At 36.7% G+C, this 16,591-nt stretch overlaps 1 protein-coding gene across 9 annotated transcripts in view; it reads right to left on the bottom strand.

Moving 5' to 3' along the window:
• Nucleotides 1-70: 70 nt before the first annotated feature.
• The window catches only part of BLTP1 (bridge-like lipid transfer protein family member 1), a 114,170-nt gene continuing 97,649 nt past the window's right edge, over nt 71-16,591 (bottom strand). For 6 of the 9 annotated variants that reach the window (XM_054204322.1, XM_054204327.1, XM_054204326.1 and 3 more), the window contains 17 exons: nt 14,414-14,575; nt 14,162-14,301; nt 12,911-13,112; nt 12,325-12,528; nt 12,026-12,205; nt 10,744-10,881; nt 10,122-10,382; nt 8,824-8,974; nt 8,368-8,525; nt 7,668-7,860; nt 7,253-7,470; nt 6,344-6,595; nt 5,572-5,775; nt 3,870-4,064; nt 2,842-2,976; nt 1,806-1,971; nt 71-775 (listed from right to left, as the gene is read on the bottom strand). In XM_054204322.1, the coding sequence (XP_054060297.1) occupies nt 559-775; nt 1,806-1,971; nt 2,842-2,976; nt 3,870-4,064; nt 5,572-5,775; nt 6,344-6,595; nt 7,253-7,470; nt 7,668-7,860; nt 8,368-8,525; nt 8,824-8,974; nt 10,122-10,382; nt 10,744-10,881; nt 12,026-12,205; nt 12,325-12,528; nt 12,911-13,112; nt 14,162-14,301; nt 14,414-14,575 (3,176 nt within the window). In that variant the 3' untranslated portion in view covers nt 71-558. The remainder of the gene's footprint in view (nt 776-1,805; nt 1,972-2,841; nt 2,977-3,869; nt 4,065-5,571; nt 5,776-6,343; nt 6,596-7,252; nt 7,471-7,667; nt 7,861-8,367; nt 8,526-8,823; nt 8,975-10,121; nt 10,383-10,743; nt 10,882-12,025; nt 12,206-12,324; nt 12,529-12,910; nt 13,113-14,161; nt 14,302-14,413; nt 14,576-16,591) is intronic. The other 3 variants (XM_054204323.1, XM_054204328.1, XM_054204331.1) reach the window with 3 other exon arrangements.

The raw sequence follows: 16,591 nt of genomic DNA, 5'->3' as shown, positions 1-16,591 counted from the left end.
AGTTACGCTTAAAACACTTTTTTTTTTTTTTTTTAATCAAGGAAGTTGAACAACAACCAAAAAAAAAAAAGCCCTGTACAGTAGTTAAATTTTATTACAAGTGTAATAAACATGATTTTTAGCACTAAGGCAATCACAGTTTCATAAGTTATATATATATATAATTTACACAAGTCTACATTGACAAATAATTACCGGTCACATCAACGAGGGGTTTGTGTTATGGCAAATAAAGTTTATGAAAATTCACAGTTAATCTGCAAGTATTTTAAAGATGCAGGAATCATATTGCACATAATAAAACAGTGGACGCTGAGGGGCAGATTTACAGTGTTCCAGCTATTCCTTCACAGAATATACATTGGTCATCATCATCATGCAATAACTTCAAATACAGAATGGTATCATGTACCACAGTAAACAGTTACTCACAATGTAAGTTTTAAATAGAGTAGCAAAAAGCTGTTAGGTTTCTCTTTAAACCATATTTAAAATCTCAAAATATAATAAAACACTTTGATAAAATCAAAACGGAATTACGGTTGTCACATTATACTTCTAGTATTCTTCTTTGTCTTTTCCTTTCTTTTCCTTTTCATCCTGTAGTGCAGTACCAAGTTTCTTTATAAGGACCGAGAGAACTTTGTCCAAAGGATCCATGACGCCGCGCTGCAGCCACTTTGGAATAGTAGTCCTTGCATGGTGAAAGCCCAGCTTTTGGAGGATGTAGTCAACACCAACGGGATCAATTTTTCTCCCAGTCCAGGATATTAATCTAAAAAACAATAAATAGGGGAGACTCAACCTCAAATACATAAATACAGCAGCTGGCGTTTGTATAAACAAACATCCATTTTTAACATTTACTGAGTAAAGTCTAGCAGGCATTGTTTCCAACTTCATTTATACAGATGAGCTGAAGATGACCAATGAAACATCCTCTCAAAAGAAGAGGATGCTCAAGGAGGCAAAAAAACCAGACTGGACTGCCTCGAGATCATGTTGAAATTGATTTATTATTACTGTCATGTTGAAATTGATTTATTATTACTATCAGGTTGAAATTGATTTATTATTACTGTCAAAGATTTGTTTGGCCTGGGCTGATGTGTTGTTTTGATTTGTGAATGAACACTTTGGTGCTCTAGCAGTGTCAGCAGAGGTTAAAAACCAAACCAACCCTGAAACAGACAAAAGTCATTTTCAATGATTAAAAGTGTATCTTGAGAGCAGCAAGTTGCTGCAATACACAGTATTCTTTTGTGCTAAATTTAAACTGCCATATAGCAACTAGTATATAGTGTTTTTTATTTTAAGGTAACCGCTTAAAAAAGCGCTAAAACTGGAATGCTAAAAATGGAAAACTGCAAGATGAAAAACTATGGGAGAAAGTGGACGGACCGTCATAGGACGGAGTGAAACACAGTAATCTGTGATCCTTAATGAGTTTAATTTTACTGTATCCTAATTTTGAAGGGCCTCCAACATCTTTCATCTGCAAAAGTTCTAGAAGTTAACCGATGTAATAGATAATTGCATTATCCAGCTTTTGTCATGTCCTGTAACAGGAATCTTTCAGAGCAGCACTAATGGCCAAAGACGAATCTGTAACAGCATCCACATGATTGATCCTCTTAGGAGCTGAGCAGCATCAGCTTGGAAACACTTGTCATTTTCAGGACAGTACCGACAGATAAAACGCAAAGACAAAGAGACTGCAGATAAAGCCTGCTTGTTACCTGCAGAGGGTTACAGACCAGAATGTCTGTAAGACAAAGAGACTGCAGATAAAGCCTGCTTGTTACCTGAGTGTGGGTTCCAAATGCCAAGTATTGCACATAAATTCTCTCCAGTCAACTGTAGTGTAAGTAATGCTTTCCTCTGCCTCTTTGTCAGTGGAGCTGTCCTCTAGAACACCGACCGAGTTCTTCTGCCCTGGACGAGCAGCCAAAATGCGAGGAGGAAAAATTGCTGCAAAACGGAGAGAGGAAAAACCCCACACAAGTCAGTCATGAGCATCTCACTTGTATTCTCCTTGTATATCATTTTAAAGAAACATAAGCACAAATTGCCAAAAAAAAGGAAAAGAAAAAAAAAGAAAAAACACCTTGTATTTCAGTTTTACAGAATTTCTGGCAAATAGTTTTGGTCTGAACAAAGTACTAGTAAAAAATATACTATGAAAATTGTAATAGACACTGGATAACACTGGAATGTGTGATTCTTCCTTCTCTCTGCCAGCCCAAAGCACCCATATACAGGGGCTTTCTTTCAAATTCATGTCATTCAACAAAGCATATCAAATTCCACAAGCAAAATTCAGACATGCTCCTAGTTTAGAATGCATGTGCCAAATCTGAATGCTGCAAATGAACATATTCACATGGAAAAGTAAAGCATTTTCAAGTCAGAAAAATGCATGTCTTGAAAGAAACCCCATTGATCAAAGGACTGCAATAAAAGTAATGTAGCTTCATAAAATAGTTTTCATCTGCATGTACCATCTTACAAAGAGGAAGTTAAACACCAAGTGTCAAAATAGGAGCAAGATTATGACATAGAGTAACTAGCACAAGCTCATCAGTAGTGGTCATGGAACAGAAATCCAGGAGCATGTCTGTTCTCTGCAGCATACTGGTGCATAGCATTAAGTCTAGCTCTCAAGAACATTTAGTACTACTTCTTTTGACCTTCAATGGAAACACAGTTAGGCTTAACTTTTTAAAAATTAAATCAATTTTTAACACATCAACTCTATTAAAAAGTATGAAAATATTTACTATCAAATAGTCTGAACAACTGCAGATTGTCAGATGAGTTACCTCATAAGTAACAACTTACCTTTTTCTTTTTCTTTTAGATAAGCAGATACCAAGTCGTGCAGAAACATAATCAGTTCAGCATCCATAGTTACACAAATGTGGTCTGTAAATTCAGTTACTACACTGCATTCCACCTTTGGTTTAACGCTTGTATCTATGGTCAGATAAAAATAGTATCAATACACTTACAAGTACATAAAGTACACAGAAAAGTAGACAGAATTTGAATACAGCTCATTTGAAAATGACATTGCTGTTACTGAACCAGAGACTCGAAAGTGAGGAAAGACCACAATTAACATCTGTTTTTAGCAGCCTCAGCATTTTTTTAACCAGTTTTCCCATCAGAGTAACTGCTGGTATTTTATAAAAGGTGTTGAAAATAAAGAAATACTACTACGTAGCAACCTTAATCATCCTCAAGGTAGAATGTCAACCTAGAGCAGTATCACTGGCTTGTGCTACGCTATCAATGCATGATTTTAGACAGTAAGAAAAGCTGATAGCAGATTTTGCTAGTTTGGATATTGAAAAAAAACCCTACCAAAACCCAACAGGTTGCCTTATCTAGCAGTACTGTCTAGGATCAGGTGTGGAGTAAAACCACAGCTCAGACAAGAAAAACATCTACATTAAAATCTTACACCTTCAGAAGTCTTATTTCCCACTAGTTCCAATTGCAGTCTGAAGATAACGTTTTGAAAACACAAACATAAAATTTAGGTTCCTGTCTCATAGTCCCTTTTTCAGAATGGCCTTCCTCTCTCACATTTTAATAAAAAGAAGAAAACCAACCCCCTAAAAACAGCTGAAACATTGATATCCATTTCTCTTACTAAGTTTTTTTTCTATAGTGACCAGTCTCTGGACTAGATCTTCATTCTCTCATCAGAATTCCTCCTACATTTTATTATGAAACAGTATCCTTTCTTGCAGATCTGCAGCAATTCTCAGATTAAATCCTCTCATCAGCACAGTAGTTTTGTATTTAACTCCTCAGAAGAAATAGCTTTGGATCAAGAAAAAAACAAATTATGTTTACTGCACCTTGTAATGAAGGCTCTTGGGGTTCTTGAACATGAATAGATTTAAAATCCAGCTGCATTCTTGGCAGGGCAAAGATGGTTTCAGTTTCATGGTTGTAACTGGAGCCACCTCTGAATCCACTTAGCAAGCTTGAGCTTTTCACTGTTGTGCTGCTCTCTGGGTTGTTAGCATCAACATTTCGAAGCAGGTTTAACTCTACAGGGAAAATGGGAAATTCCTGAATTCAGTAGTCTATTAAAAAAAGGTTTTTGTCAGCACACAGGGTGACAAATTTTCACAAAAGTACCTCTCATAAAATGAGGGGAGGAAATAAGCGTCAGCACCATAACATCTAAGCACTTCTAAGAAACTTTATTAGTTTTTTGGAAGCTTAAAGCCCAAATTTTATTCATCTGACCACCCTATCACAACTCTGTTCTAGTAATGAGCTTTCAGTTAAATGAGATATAGACTGTATGGCTTCAAAGCATGCCCTTTGTGTTTGAAAATATGGTAGTACTTAAAATGAAAGTAAATGTTTCTGATTAATACAAGTAATACCTAAATTCACCGAGGCAGCAATGCAGTCAGAAATCACTGTTGACCAGGAATCCAACTTTGTCACAAGACTGTTACCATACCACACATGCAACATCATCTGAATTAGTTTTCAGTTGTTAAAATTGTGACACGACAAAAAAGCCAAGAAAGGTTACTATTTCATTGTAAAACTGCTGGTGCATGATTATTAAGAAGATGATATCCTTTATTGTGCTCCCAAAAGCATGGCTACAAAAGGCCAAACAATTAAATGCTGTTGTTATTGTTTATGTTCCGGATGTTGTTGTTATTCCGGTTGTTATTGTTTATGTTAAATGTTCCGGATGAAGCAAAACAGGGCTACATCAAAACATCTAACAGACAGCGCCTCTATTTGCGAACTTCAACCACTACATCCTGTTGTGTCTTTCAAAAGGAATAAATATTAGTATAGTATATTAATAATTTTAAAATATTTTTTTCAAGAAACTATCATCTGCTCGTTTCTCACTATATGTCATATTCCGCTCTTCGCCCTTTCACAGAAATTCTGTTGATATCATCTACTGATTTTACGGTTTGTGAATGAAATAGCGACAGTGTATTTTAAGATTTCTTTTAACGTTATCTTGAAAGACTTATTTTCTAATTAACAATGTTTTAAAGATACAATTCAAAATGTTTTAAGGCCTAGAAGTAGATGAAGGTTGAAAAGCTTTAGGCGGATGAGTGATTTTCAAGTGCTAGTCGTAAGTGGGGACAGAAGCCTAAAATATATTCCTACTTTAACTTAATCCCTAAATCCTTCATATACAGTGAAATACATCCTTATGTTACAAGATCATAACTGCATGTGAAACAAAATTATTTCAATATAGTGAAAGAGGAGAAGACTAGGACTACTGCAGTGCCAGATACGTAAATGTCCTGTACACTAACAGAACGTTTTGGCTTTAATGCACAGTTTGAAAAAGGATTTAACTCAGTAACACTTCCAGCTGTTTGGCTTATTGCTCTGCTTCATTCCACAGTTCACCATAAGGTTCTCAAGAAGAAACAACTTCCATCATTTCAAATTCCCTTCTCCCTGCAGCCCACTTGAAATTTAACAGCTTTTAAACAGCACGATCTGCACCGCCTGGCAAGCAGGCCAATCCCCAAACTTAATGAACACGAATCTAACCTTCGTTCCTTGTGGCTGTAACGTAATTGAACCACTCTTTCACACTGGCAACTCCATGGGGGGGGTTTTCATGGCGGCGCCTTGTTATCTTTGTGATTGTCGCCATCGGGCTCTCAAGGGCTCCACACGGTTTGGTGACCATAGTGTTATGGCCCAAATGAAAGTCCAGGGTTTGCACAATATACGTGGAGTGTTCGCTAGTACCTGCATTGAAAGTGTGGGTGGGCGTGGGGTGAGAGAGGTAAGAAAAATGGAAGAAGCAGCTTAGTAAGGGCAGTAGGATTTCTCTTCTCACTCTCCTCTCCTCGCACAGGTATTTAACATGAATAATTAGTATGCCAGTGGCATTAAAAAGTGGTATAAAGCTTGCAAACAACAAAAAAATTAAATCCTCAGTAGCTACAGACAGTAAACACTTCTCAATATGAAGACAAATATAAGCAATAAGACCATCAAAATTCATCATACAGAAACAAAGGACTACATAAACAGACATGCAGTTAACAAGGCAGACAACCCACTTTGTAGGCATATCAGGGACTTATCTAGTATATTTCAAAATGTACTTTGCATTATTCCACAGATAAAGCAAATTGTGGTAAAGGTGGTGAGGGAACAGATTATTATTTTAGGTAAGTGGTATACTTTGGGGGAATATTCTTGATTCAGACTTAAAGAAAGTAAGTTTTTCTTTGATTTCTTCTTGTGTATCAATACATTCTTAAAACTCATTTAAAGGAATTTAGAGAAATGAGGAAATGGTTTCAATTACCATCTTCCCAGACTTTCTGGGCTTCTGTCCAAAATGCAATATTGGGTTCTTCAAGGTGAAATAAGGCCCACGATTTTGAGCGGAAATTAGGTCCATGAAAACAAGCCAGTGTCATATGGTTTCCATGCAGGCTCATGGATCCTCCAAATTGCATCCCATCTTCTGGCAATGGCATCTGAAATAAGGATATATGGCATCCAGATACCACTTTCAAAACTCCTGGCCAATGGCGATGATGGGCTGCATCCAAGACTGGAAAGTAAACATGCAATAGTAAGAACAAATTTTAGGAAAGGGAATAATACAGACAAGATTGCTGCTGTATTTATATTTTTAATAAAACATGGAATTATGAATGATATTTTCTAATCTATTTCATTTACACTGTTTTGTCTTTGTGATCTAAGGTGGTTGTAGCTTAAGAGTACCTGAACAAACATACTCGGAAATCAATGACTTATTGTGTGTTCAAAGAAATTATGGTGTCAGCTCACAATTAATAGAAAGAATAACATCACACTTCCATTGCTACTCAAAGTAGAGATGTTTTTTTTATGAAATAGTTTCCAAAATCTACTTTTGAAATCTATTTCAACTCTATTGAAATAGTTCGAAAACTGAAAAAGAGTTTTTTAGATCTTCTTATTTTTTAAACAGAAATACCCATTTTTAACTAAACCCCCAAAATAACATATGTCAGTTTGTTAATGTACCCCAGGTCTAGCAGGGCTCTCGAGGTATTTGCATTCTTCATTGAAAGGTTATTGCCAGGCCAAATTTACAGGAAAAATGTCCTGAAGAAACTATTTCAAGTCAAATAGATACGCTTGCACGTATGAAGTTGCTCAGATGAATTTTTGCAATTAAAACATCCTCCTTGGGAGGTACATTGTCTCTTGTATCACTTACATTGCTCATGTGAGCTTCTCTCTAAGTTGTTTGCCATTGTCTTGGGAGGGAGATAAGGAACAGGTCCCCATGTGGACAAAGCTCGCTTGCTTGTATCAAACTGCTGAGTAAAGAACTCCTGGAGTTTCATTCCTATTTTTATTAGATCCGGCGTAGTCGATCTTGAAATCATCACTTGGAAGATATCCCATTTCAAGTCCCCATGAACAAATATCTCGCTAGATATTAAAAAATAGCAAGAACATTAGCAGTTAATCTATTTTCTACTGACAAGAAAAAAAACCCAAACAATGAAGCCTTTGCTTTCTAGCAGATGCTAGAAAGCATTTTGGTTAGCAATACTGGACAGAAGACATATAGGCAGAATTTTACCTTAGCAAACATTATACATTCTAAACACAGGAAGCAGTATTACCTTTTATCAGAGATGCTCGAGTCCAAAGCATTATACAGATTAATTTTCCATTCATCCTGTAGTTTAAGATCAGCATTACTGAAGATTCCCATTAGGATACTGGACCCCATATAGTCAACACGTGCTTCAGTAGAACCCATGGTAATTTGAATTTTATGACTGGGCTGTTGATTTGGGTGTTCAGAAATATGAGCTGAAATAGAAACAAAGCAATATAGAAATAGAGCATTAAAGATAAGAAAATATTTTTTTCCAGTGATATCACCCTTATTCCATCCAAATGATACAGAGGGACTGAGAAAGCACTGTTTTTTCCCCAGATGCATGGGGACGTCATGACTCTGGTGTGGCACCAGAACACCCAACCTCTTTTCAAAGCCAACTTTGCATTTCCCAGACCATGAGCAATTGTGAAATTCTAGGAGAAGCAGAAATGCCATCAAATCTTTCAGTTGCCATCTGTCCAGACAGCTGTAGGGGGCTGTCAGGGTGCACAACTAGATAGTTTAATTTTAGAGCAATGCTGAGATTGAATCAGCCCCTTCAATTCAAAGCGTGTGTCATACTCAGAATGCACACATAAGAATCCAAAGTTTTTATACACTAGCAGGTTCACAAAGCAAGGTACTGTCTATATTCTCTAGTTGTCTCATTTATTGTCTGGAGCATATACTTATTACCAGGCAGCTTTCCAACTTACCCACCATCTCCAGGGTATTAACATCTATGGTACCTCCAACAACTCCCCCTCTGGAGTCCAACTGGGATCTTCCCAAGCCAACAGACATGCTGATTTCCCGATCTCTGCTGCTACCCACAGAGAGACGGCCTTGGCTTTTCAAACCACTGGTGGTCCACCTAGAACAAAGGTGAAAATAGACAACAGTTTTCCAGGCTGTCAAAAGAGAAACTGAAAATTATTTACTGGAAAGCAGTAAATAACATGGTTTAATCATATGTGACTTCAGGATTAAGCATCTACCAGTATTCATGAGGGGCTTCACAGTTCAAAACTGAAAAAATTAGGATTTTAAAGCTAGAAGACAATAAGCTATTAACAGTCTGTGAGGAAAATGGTCTTTTTCCCTAAAAACACCACCGTCTGTTAAAACATGCCTGAGCTGTTAAAACATGCCTGATCTTGTTTTATACTTACGTAGTGTTGCCCATTACATTGCTCATATTCATTTGAACATTTAGTTGTTTTAGGTTCATAGCAAATACAACCAGTGTTTCCCACGGTGTTCCTTGCTGGCTTCCAGCTTTATTGGACTTATTAAATGGAGTTGATGTTTTTGAGAGAGTATCTAAACAAAAAGTAGATAAAAATTTAAATTATTCCACATGCTAGGAAAAACTGGCAGAATATATCCATTGTACATATTACAAAAGGACAGACTAACACCATATTTAAGGAGCACCACAAAACTATGAAGGAGGATAAGTGAGAACTAGAGGATTTTCAATATGCTTTGCTTTAGTTGTCATAGAAATGGGCTTATTTTACACATTTACTTTACACATTTATTTTTACTAATATCTTTAAGAGAAATCATTTTTAATTTGCAGTCAGTCATGCAAGAGCGTATTTTAAATTATTTAGCTGTTTAAAAATACCAGTGTATTCAGAAAATGAATTATTAGTATTTGAATATTCAGGTAGCAGTTATTTGACAAGTGCCAAGTCAGAATTTCAAGTATTAGGGTTTTCCTTGCTCTTCTCACAAAAATCCTGGTGATATTCTCAGAAGTCTGTACAAAATTGCATTTCCTGTCAAAAAGCCACTCTACCAGCCATAAATCTTTCTCCAACTGTGCCTTCTAAAAGCTGTTAATACATAACATCTTGGTTGCATTCTAAATAGACAAAATACCTGTCCTTTCTTTTGTCACAGGTATTTTTCCTAGACTAAAATAAGTACCATGTTCTAAATGGCCTATCTATGTCTAATGCCATAAATATTCCACACAGCCAGTGCTACAGTGCTGTAAATTTGTAGTAAAAAATTAAAAGTTACTTTATTTCTTATATAGAAACTACCCTTATGTAGATTTCTTAGAACGAGCCCAAAGTCTCAGATGAAATGAAGTAACTGACCTCACCTGTGAGCTGTGATATTGACCCTCTGCTAAGAGCATGGTAATTGCTTGGATGAGAATAGAGAGCCAAGAAGATGACAATGCAATCAAACTAATCTGGAGAACTCATCTAATCCCAGCTAAACAACGGCTCTAGTAAAAGAAACTGCGATTTTATAGAAAGTATGCTAACAAACTACACTTTGATTCATCCCTTTCAGACATTTTCCTTTCTCTAAGCCATCAACTCTCCACCCCCAGGCACAGTGGAAAAGAATGTTTTATGGTTGCTTTCTACAAAGCAGTAATGACATACTTTTTGCATACAACTGATGGAAATACTTTAAAAAACTGAAGAAATCATTGTCTACTAACCTCTCTGAGGTACTGAAGAGTCAGACACGCTCCTGGATCTTGTAACAGCTGGAGACTTTAAACTATGCGATGCTGCCCCAGGTGACATACTGCTGCTTGCAGTGTGTTCATTAAAAACATTAGGTGACTGTGCCATGTGAGTGAACGAAGCAGACTGGCAGGGCTGCTCCCATGTCCTACAGTATGCTTTCCGTGACGATTCAGGGGAAAGGTGCTGGCTTACCCCTTCAATTGAATCTGGTGTTCCAGGACCCGATGCTACTAGAAAAAAAAAAAGCAGCACATGAAAGGCAGAAAAACTATTTCATTTTTTAACAATATCCTCCCATATACTAAGAAGTATTTGGAAAGTGTCAAAATATATTTAATTTATCGTAACTAAAGGTTTTCTACTGTCTTCATTAATATAAGCTCTTCAAATAATTCAAGTGCCTACTTTAGAAATCTTCCATTTCTTCTTTCTAAGATTTTTCTGTTATTAGAGTGACTGCATATGGAATAAATTATAACACATTTATATCTAGTAGCACATGTAATAACATACAGGTAATCAATGTTTATAAAATTCCTGCTACAACCCCTTGTACAAAAAGATTTTGCATGATAAGAAGCAGTATTTTACCTGGCAGATTTATTGTTTGATCACCCAGGAAAAGCCGTCTAGCAATGCTTCTCCTGTACCAAGCCCTTGGGAAGGCTAGAATCTCACTGAGTCTCCGCATATCATATTTAAAAGAAGCAGATCCTATATCACAGACAGCTGACAAAGAAAAAAAAAAAAATACACACAACTGTAAATTCTCAGTAGTAACAGGCTTTGGTAACCAAATCTAATTAATAGGTGTTCAATATACTCAAATACTTCTTTATACAGCAGTATAGTCTCTGCTGTAATGAAAAAATAGTTATTAAACCCTACAGTTTTCCTGAGGCATTGCCATTTCTCCAAATCCAGTATTAGATACAAACACATTTCATAAAGGGAAGATGGAACCTAAGAATATAACTGATGTTCCTACTTGTGTTGTATGTCCCTCTGAGACTGAGGGATTTAATGGCAGACTAATCATAACCATTCTGCTGGTTTTGCCCAGTAAGTCAGGAGAGGGAGAAAACAGGAGGAAGGCAAGGAGACTGGTGGATTGAGGTAGCAACAGCTTAACAGGGAAAGCATAAGCTGTGCTTCTAAGTGAACTAAAAAATAAATTATTCACTGCTTCCCACTGGCAGGCAGATGCATAGATATCTTCTGGAAAGCAGGGCCTCAGCACACCTTACAGCTGCTTGGGAAGACAAATGACATAACCACCACCGTCTCCACTTCCCTCCTCCTTTCCCTGAGCTTTTATTACTGAGCACTACATCATGTGCTATGGAATATCCCTTTGATCAGTTTGGGTCAGCTGTCCTAGCTGTGTCCCCTCCTGGGCAGAGTGGGAAAGAGGGAAGGCCTTTACACTGTGCAAGCACCATTCAGCAACAGCCCAAACATTTGTGTGTTATTAATAGTGTTTCAGCCACAAATTTAAAGCACAGCACCCTGTGGGCTGCTATGAAGAAAGTTAACTCCATCCTAGCCAGAGCCAGTACAATCTCAAAATATTCAAGGGTCACATTAAATCACACAGACTGATGTCAGAGATATGTTTGAGCAAACCCCTTTAGTTACATTGAATGAATCAGGAGGCTAAAAAGGTGCATCTGCAAATAGGTACCCCAAGTACCATTAAAATGTAACATATCAATCCCTACTTCACTCAAAAACAACAAAAATTTTGCTGCACGCTACAGGTAGATAGCTCTCATGTAACATCTACAAAAGCTGCTGAGAGTAGAGCCTATCACTGGAACAGCAGCTCTCTAATTAGCTGAATAGATGGGATTAAAATGAAACAAGCATTTACCAGATATGTTTATCAACGTAGTGTCAATCTTGCTGGTAGCTTTGCTCGCAGACTGACTCTCAAAAAAGGAGGAACCCCCTGAACGCCTTATTCGTGACAGGCTGACTTTCACAAACTCAAGGTTAATGCTCAAAGAATCCTTCCGGCCAGTGACTGAAGTTGGTTCCTCATCCACGTTACCTAGAAATAGAAAGGAAGAAGTTTAATCTTCTGTGACCTTTTCAAATCTTCAGTTCAGAAAACCACGCCAAACTTGAACAGTGTTTACTAAAGCAAACAAAACCTTGTTCTTTCTGTACCTAAGGCTCCTGATCCAGGGGTTAGAACAGTAACAGCAGATTTTTGTTTTCCAGCTCCATATGGATGGAACACGTAAAGGGAAAAGTCGGACATGCAGGCGGTAAAGCTCAGGCCTGAAGAGCTGCTACTAGAAGTGGTCAAGTCTGACTGACTGCTGCTGTGCCGTGTCCTGCCAAGAGGGCTGCCGAGTCCAGGTGATGAACCTGAAGTCAAATATTTTTTTGCCAAAGTTAGTTCTAGTATGAAAGCATTTTCAAACGTGAAATAATACTGGCTGTTAACAGAAATATTAAACATTATGCCTTTGTAGCAGCAACGTAGCTTAAGTATTCTATGTATTGATGTTAGCCTTTTGTAAGAGATAACTGAACTCGCTTAACCCATGCAAGAAAAACTCCAATAATCTGTGCAAGCTTTTACAGGAAACTGATACAACATAAAGAAATCCTCTGAACTCACTAATACATAAATGTCTAGACTTAATGTGTGTAAAAGCTTATCTTCTGCTCTAATTTTAGACAACAGAATATTACATTTATTTAAATTACAAGCTGTATATGGTATAAACATCAATATAGATATTACCTGGTGCTCCAGATTTACTAACTGAATTCTTTGAGCCACTCTGTGAAGCACTGCCGCCAACTGACACATTTTCTGATGGGTATGTTGTGCCTAATGTTTCCAGTTCTCCTCGGTTTGAAGAGAAAACGAGATCCAGGGAAGGCAACTTCAGCATACATTCAACTCTCGATACCGGCAAGCAACTGAACTTGATTTGAGAGGGCTGAAAGATACAAAGAAAACGAAGTATTCAGTGAACAAATATGAAATACTAAAACATTCCAAATTTGGCCTATAAAGCACTATGTATTTATTTTTTAAAACTAAGCAAATTACAGCCTTTTCAGACTGGTTTTAGAATTAGTAAGATAACTGTATACAAATTGCTATAGGGAAATTAATTTCAGGGAATCCCTTCAACACTAGGGATATTATTTGGACCAGTTTTTGGAAAACTTCGACACAGGAAGCCTGGATGCAGTAGAGGACATGAATGTCCCCCTCTCTTCCTCCTCCCCAAGTCAATTCGTAGCTCATCTTGGGCAAGAACTACGCAGAATCATTTGTGCTGATGCTGAAAGCCTCAGCTCCCCTCAACACATTCTTGGCCAGATGAGTTTGCAAGTAAACGCTGAAAGTCTACAGGTTGTTGCGGCGAATTTTCATAGGCATTTAAAAAAAAAAAAATAGCATCTGTTAGAATATGTTGTTCAATTTGGGAAGATAATCAAATTTAATACCAGGAAAACATGTTGTTTGAGCAAAGTGGAAAAATATAACAGCAACGTTCAGATCAAGCTCAAGTGCTCTGAATCACTCTCCAGTAGCACTTTTCTCTCTGACACACATAAAAAGCCCAGACACATCAAATATTAAGCAGTGTGAATAATGCCTTGTAGACAATAAATGTACTTTCCTACATTTTCCATATAAACTGAAAAAAATCTTTAGTTATTGTTTTTGTTTTCTAATGGTACCTATAAACAATGGAGAGAAATACTAGTTACAAAAAATATTTTCAAAAAAAGTAATGATTAAAAATGCTCAGAACTTTTGTGACTTCTCAAAATAGCTCATTTCTTTTGTCTCTACAGGATCAAAATACGTCAGAACTTCTGCTACATAAGTCCTATTTCATCACACTAGACATTAGTATCTCAGAAAGAACACTTGAAAGCATTTTTCATTTTTTAAAAAGCAGACTTAGAAGCATAGATTGTCTCAAAGACTGTGACTGGGGTTACTATACTGAATGTTGAGTTAAAACCTCACCTGAACTCGTACATAAACCACCACATCTACAGGGAAGGACGAATATGCTGATGTCGAGGACGACACTAACGATGTTGTGGACTCTTCTAAGGGATCTTGTATATCAAATTGTCCCATGTCTTCATCCTGTGAACTGACAGCTTTTAAAAAGCACAAGAACTCATTAGAAAGTGGAATTTAAAGGGAAGAACAGCTCAATGCCACTAGAAAACAAAAAAGAAAAAGCGTAAAGTACTAGAATACAAATATTACCTGCGTAATTCCTTTCAATGGGTGTAATTGGAATGGTTTCAAGAGCTTTCTCTAGGAAGTCCAGTAAGCATGGGCTAATCACCATTTCCTCTGGCAATGACTGGAGTGCAACCCACGCATATAGTTTAGCAGTTTTCACTCCACCACTTCCTTTCCCTTTGGCTGCAACATTAAAAGATAAATTTGTCTAATATGATACCACTTAACAGTAACTGACTGATAAACATTAGAATATAGTTCATAACTAACAGCTGTTTCCTCTAATTCTCTATATCATCATCTGAAAAGGCATAAATCAGATCGGTTAGAAAAAATTAAGCCATGAGGCTTCACTAAGAAAACTGCGTAAAACCAGCTATTAGTCTGTCATGCTTGATTGTAATACCGTTGCACATGTTATTGACCAAGCACTCTTATGTCATTGTCACCACTTTGCTTTTTAAAAAACAGCATTGAAATATTGAAATCAGACACACACACAATTCTTCTCCAAACACACAATGCAAAGTAAACCACAGCTGGCTGGAAATTAAAGTGGAATTAGGAAAAATAAATACATAAACCTGTGAAGATTGTCAGTTTAAAGTGAGAAAATACATCAAAAAATTAAAACTGTAAATGGCAAGTCCTACTGTATTTATGCAAAGAATAACTGAAGATTCTAAACCAGCATTTTTAAAAGCCTGAAGCTAGCCAGAGTATAAATTAATAAAAAGATCATTGTCTTCCAAATCCGTGGAAAAGGCTAACACTTGGATTCACACTCACCAAAATATAAATACGCACAGAAGGTATTAGTACCAGTTCAATTACTGTCCCTACGAAATACAGCTATTAGAATGGACAGAGGTAAATTAAGGCACTGATTTTAAATTCTCCGAGAAAAACAGAAACTAAATGACTAAAACAGAGCTTAAAAATCCTTTTATTTGCTACATAAAACCCAAGCAGTGAATTTTCATGCTATGCAAACTATTCTGTGTAGTGCTTCTGACTAGATTGTCCTATCTTGCTCTTACTGGAGACCAAAGACAGTAAGACAAGGTGGTTTCGATTCCAGAGGAAAAGTAATATTAAAAAAAAAATTGTTTCAAAATAATTCAGAGCTAATAAATATTTATAAAAATACGATGCATAAAGAAATAAAGTAATTGCAATCCCTAGTTTTAGGAGACAATTATAGCATCATACAAGTGCAATTTCTGTAAGCCCCCCACCAAATGTAGAACTTACAGATATAAAAGCAACAAGACTCAGGAACTGGACATGACATGGTAAAAATTAAACGGCAAAGATTGGAAAGAGGATAGGAAAATACAGAGCAAAACTGAAAAGAAGTAATATAAACAAAGATTACAAAGCATCCAGTAATCAGAAAAATAATGGACACTTAGAGAAGTAAGAGCTAATGGTTCAACAGCATGGATAATTGAGGAACGTGTCCCCATTTCACTGTTCTCTCCCAGCATCTCCACTGGTTTTATTTAAAAAAAAAAAAAGAACAAAACCAACTAACCAAAAAACAACTTTTTTGAGTTACTAATTTTGCCTGCTCATAAAATTTTGTTTTCAAAGTGATATTCGCATGCCAAAGGAGAGAAGAGTGAATGCCTCAGAAGTTGGAGGTGCAATCTACATACCTCTAGGTCTGACATGATGTAACAACGGACTCCTGCTTGAAAACAGGAATCATTGGAGATAAAACTTTAAGTATTAAAACTCATGTTACTCCAAATGATGGTTATTTAAGGGCCTGCAACATTTGAGGACACTAGTCTGGTATTCTGATTAATAAAAATATGTCTAAACAGCTGCTTCAGTACTACAAGAAATAACCCAGTTCCAGAAAGCAATAATTTACGCATTACTTGTGCGGCAGAAGGCACTTAAAAGCTGAAAGTATTCTTCAAATAGTGTAATGTATAGACACAAGGATTCATCTGATTTTTTTTTCTTGGATTACGAAGAATAAAGCAGTCAGCATTTCAGCATTCACTTTTTGTACAGATACTTAAACTTTGCTTTCCAGTAATGAGTATTAGTTTGTTAAATGAAAACGGAGAAGGCAGTGACAGCCCATCACTGGGATATGATGACGACAGAAATATTACTGAGACTGGTCTGGCAAGAGATTTCTGAAAATACAGCTTTGTGAACTGCATTCATGCTTCTGGGATA

This window comes from Rissa tridactyla, chromosome 5 (genome assembly GCF_028500815.1).
Source record: "Rissa tridactyla isolate bRisTri1 chromosome 5, bRisTri1.patW.cur.20221130, whole genome shotgun sequence".
Classification (NCBI taxonomy): Eukaryota; Metazoa; Chordata; class Aves; order Charadriiformes; family Laridae; genus Rissa; species Rissa tridactyla.
The sequence above is the reverse complement of the archived record's forward strand: the minus strand, read 5'-3'. Positions and strand labels throughout refer to the sequence as shown.